This window comes from Pleurodeles waltl, chromosome 1_1 (assembly GCF_031143425.1).
Source record: "Pleurodeles waltl isolate 20211129_DDA chromosome 1_1, aPleWal1.hap1.20221129, whole genome shotgun sequence".
Classification (NCBI taxonomy): domain Eukaryota; kingdom Metazoa; phylum Chordata; class Amphibia; order Caudata; family Salamandridae; genus Pleurodeles; species Pleurodeles waltl.
The window spans coordinates 619,801,452-619,805,464 of NC_090436.1; the positions used below are offsets into that span (position 1 = coordinate 619,801,452).

A 4,013-nucleotide genomic window follows, 5' to 3' on the forward strand; every position below is an offset into this window, starting at 1 on the left:
AGTGAAACAAGGGCAAATTCCTAATAAAAGTACTCATCAACGGTGGCCATTTTGTATGTCGATTTGGATATACATTGCTTTCAATTGACCAAGGAGTATACAGAAGCCATTTTAATTTTGCAGGTGAGTTTCACATTCTTGAAGAACGTTTTGGACACTGTGGAATACATAAAAAAATATATATATATATATATATATATAAATAAATAATTAAAGGAATAAATAAAATATGGCTCATAATAATTTTATTAACCAACCTGCGTGGTTTTTAAATAATCCTGGCAAACCTGCAATGAAATGGAGAAATTGGCGTAGAGCATTTGAAAATTACTTGGTGGCTATTGATGGATTTTTTTTTGATCCAGAACGGAAAAAAGTATTAGGCAATACAGGTCAAGAAATCTTTGATAATCTACCGGAGTATGAATCGCCTCCTGGACAATTTATTCCATTGAACGAGTATGAGGAAGCAGTTAAACGTATGGAAAAACAATTCACGGAGGAGCCCAATGTAATGGTGGAGAGGCACAGTTTCTTCAAACGGAAGCAAATGGAGAATGAAAGCGTAGAGGAGTACATCGCTTCTTTGAGAGTCTTAGCTTCTTCATGTGAATTTAATGAGATGACAGATACCTATATTCGAGATCAATTTGTATTTCAATTTTATTAAAAAAAAATACAAGAAAGGTTGTTGGCATGCAGAAATCCAACATTACAAGAGGTTGTTGACATAGCCAAAGGAATTGAGAGATCGCTACTGTCCACTAAAGCTTTAACATCTGTAGATGTTTCTAATACAGATGTATATATGGTACAAGATCAAAAGACTAAAGACAAAGATAGCAAGTACTACGGAAGGAAAAGTATACAATGTTACAGATGTGGGTCAAAATCACATTTGGGTAATAATCCCAAATGTCCAGCGTTAGGAATTTTTTTTATTAAATGTAAAAAAGTCGGTCATTTTGCTGTTGTACGTAGAAGTACAAAAGAGGGCAACCAAATTAGAATTAATACAGTTGATAATTTTGATGAAGAAATGTGTGCAAATATTGTCCTAACTGTAGAAGATGATGGTTGTAGGAAAATGATGAACAGATATAAAGCACCACTTGGTTGTGTTAGTATTGGAGGGAAAGAATTGGAGGTCATGGCAGATTCTGGTTCTCCCATTACTATATTAGATAAGGACAAATTTGAGAAAGTTTGGAAAAACATGAAATTAGAAAAGAGTGATGTAAACCCAAAGGCGTTTGGAGAGTTTGATATTAACATAGTGGGATATTTTTGTGACACTTTGAAATTTAAAAGTCGCAGCATTGATACTAAGATATATGTTGCTGAAAATGGCAGGAACATTGTTGGTTGGCAGGATTTGGGTAGACTGGGAATAATTTTGAAACCAGGATCAACTAATCCAATCATTCTAGGTGATATACCATGTTCAGATGTCAATAGCGTTGAGGATACTGATATGTATTTGACTCTTGAAAAGGTGTTGACTGATAATCAGGATGTATTTGCGAATCATATTGGATGTGTGAAGGGATTTGAACACGAAATTAAGTTGAAAGCAACAGCTACACCTGTCATTCATAAAGTGCGTCCTGTTCCACTGTCAGTTAGAAAGGAGTTAAAAGATTTATTAAAGAAATTGTGTGATGAAGGTGTGATTGAATGCACAGATTCTTCTGAGTGGGTGTCGGCTATTGTAATTACAAAAAAGAAAACTGGTGATATACGGTTATGTGCTGACTTGAGATCCTTGAACAGGAATATTGTAGTAGATTGTCACCCATTGCCCAGGATACAAGAAATTCTAGCACCTACTAATGGTTCAAGATATTTTTCGTTGATTGACCTTAAGTCAGCATATCATCAAGTCAAATTGTGTGAATCATCAAAAGATTATACCACTTTCGTAACACCATTTGGAGCGTACAGATATGTACGCTTACCTTTTGGACTTGCATCAGCCGCTAGTGTATTTCAAAAGCTGATGGATTTTCTTTTTCAAGATATGGATGGTATTGAGAAATTTCAGGATGATATTTTGGTGCATTCGAAAACATCTTCTGAACACAATGTCATTTTGAATAAAGTGTTAAGTATTTTAAGAGAAAGAGGGATGACAGTGAGTAGATCGAAATGTAAGTTCTTGTGTACAGAAATAGAGTATTTTGGACACACTTTATCGGCTGATGGTATAAAACCAAAGGAGGATTTACTTAAAGCAATTCGTGAAGTGCCCAGACCTAAGAATAAGGATACTCTTAAATCTTTTCTTGGGTTAAGTGAGTACTATTCTAGGTTCATTATGGATTATGCTGGCATGGTTGAACCTCTTAGAAAACTGCTAAGAAAGAAAGTAAAATTTGAATGGTCACATGAGCAAGAAACTGCATTTATAAATGTAACAAATGCCATATTGAAAGCACCAGCTTTGCAACATTATGATACTAAAGGACGCAACAGAATCACTGTTGATGCTAGTGCAACAGGTATAGGAGCTGTGTTTACTCAGATAGTGTCTGGAAAGGAAGTTACAGTAGCTTTTGTTTCTAGAATGCTTCGGAAATCGGAATGTTTTTACAGTACCATCGAAAGAGAGGCATTGGCTTGCGTTTGGGCTGTGGAGAAATTGAAGACATATCTTTGGGGCAATGAGTTTGAGTTAGTAACTGATCATAAACCATTGGAATACATGATGGATGGGAGGAGTAATGCGAAGGCATCTTCTAGGTTGATCAGATTATTATCTAAGTTACAAGAATATAACTTTGTGATAAAACACATTTTTGGTGGTCTGAATAGACGTGCTGATTGTCTATCCAGGTTACCTTTGGAAGATGATGATCACAGAATTTTTTTGGATGATGAATGTATAGTGGCATATATGGATGTTGTAGAACATTGTGATGGTGCGATTTCTGCTGAGGAGCGGTGTAAAGCTTCTGAAAGTGATTCAGTATTACAACAAGTAATGAAATATGTCACTGAAGGGTGGCCTCCTAGCAGAAATGTAGGTAATGTATTAAATAATTTTTCACAAGTAGCTGATGAATTGAGTATTGAATGTGGAATTTTAATGAGACATGATTTGTACGTTCCACCACAAGCTTTAAAGAAAAGGTTGATTGAGTTGGCCCATAAAGGACATCCTGGTACTAGTCTCACAAAGAAAGCTTTAAGATCATATTATTGGTGGCCTGGGCTTGACAATTATGTTAATTTGTATCTAGATAACTGTGTGGAGAGTATTAGATCTGACAAACATTGGAAACTGAGCAAAAAGGAGTTACAACCTGTTCTGATACCTGATGCACCATGGGAGAAAATAGCCATAGATATTTCAGGACCATTTACTTTACTTGAATCAGATATGCGTTACTTAATTGTCGTCACAGATTATTACTCTAAATGGATTCACTGGGAATTTTTAAGTAATGTTAGTACTGAAACGGTTATTGAATTCTTAAGAAAAATATTTGCAATTGAAGGTTTACCCAGAATTTTGGTATCTGACAATGGCACACAATTAACTTCACAGAAAATGTGTGAATTTTTGGAATGTCATGGTATTCGACAAGAAAAAAGTCCTCTTTACAATCCTTCATCGAATGGTCAAGTGGAACGCATGAATAGATTTATGAAAGAAGGTATTCAATTAGCATTAGCATCCAAATGAGATGTATATGAATTTTTACGGGAGAAAGTGTATGGGTATAATTGTACTACAAATTCTACAACTGGATTTTCACCTTTCCTTTTGATGAGAGGCAGGAAGGAGAAAACTTTACTCACTCCTAAATTTGGCAAGGTCGTGAATAATGGTAATATGGTCAAAAGTTAAACAAAAAATTATCGACAAACAAGTAAAAACTAAACATTATTATGACAAAATAAATAGAGTGAGATCTGGAGTATTCAACGTAGGTGATTGGGTTCTTGTAAGAAAACCCTATAAAGTACATAAAGGGGAGTCGGTATACTCTGCTCCAGCGCAAGTTTTG

The 4,013-nt window shown here is 35.1% G+C and overlaps 1 protein-coding gene across 1 annotated transcript; it reads left to right on the top strand.

Annotated features, from left to right (window-relative positions):
- Positions 1 to 1,039: 1,039 nt before the first annotated feature.
- Positions 1,040 to 3,688, top strand: GIN1 (gypsy retrotransposon integrase 1). Its single transcript, XM_069239258.1, has one exon. The coding sequence runs from the start codon at positions 1,040 to 1,042 to the stop codon at positions 3,686 to 3,688; it is 2,649 nt and encodes an 882-aa protein (XP_069095359.1).
- The last annotated feature ends 325 nt before the right edge of the window (positions 3,689 to 4,013 follow it).

Bases quoted from the DNA above. Each gene is read 5' to 3' on its own strand.
- GIN1 (XM_069239258.1), top strand. From the start codon at position 1,040: ATGTGTGCAAATATTGTCCTAACTGTAGAAGATGATGGTTGTAGGAAA.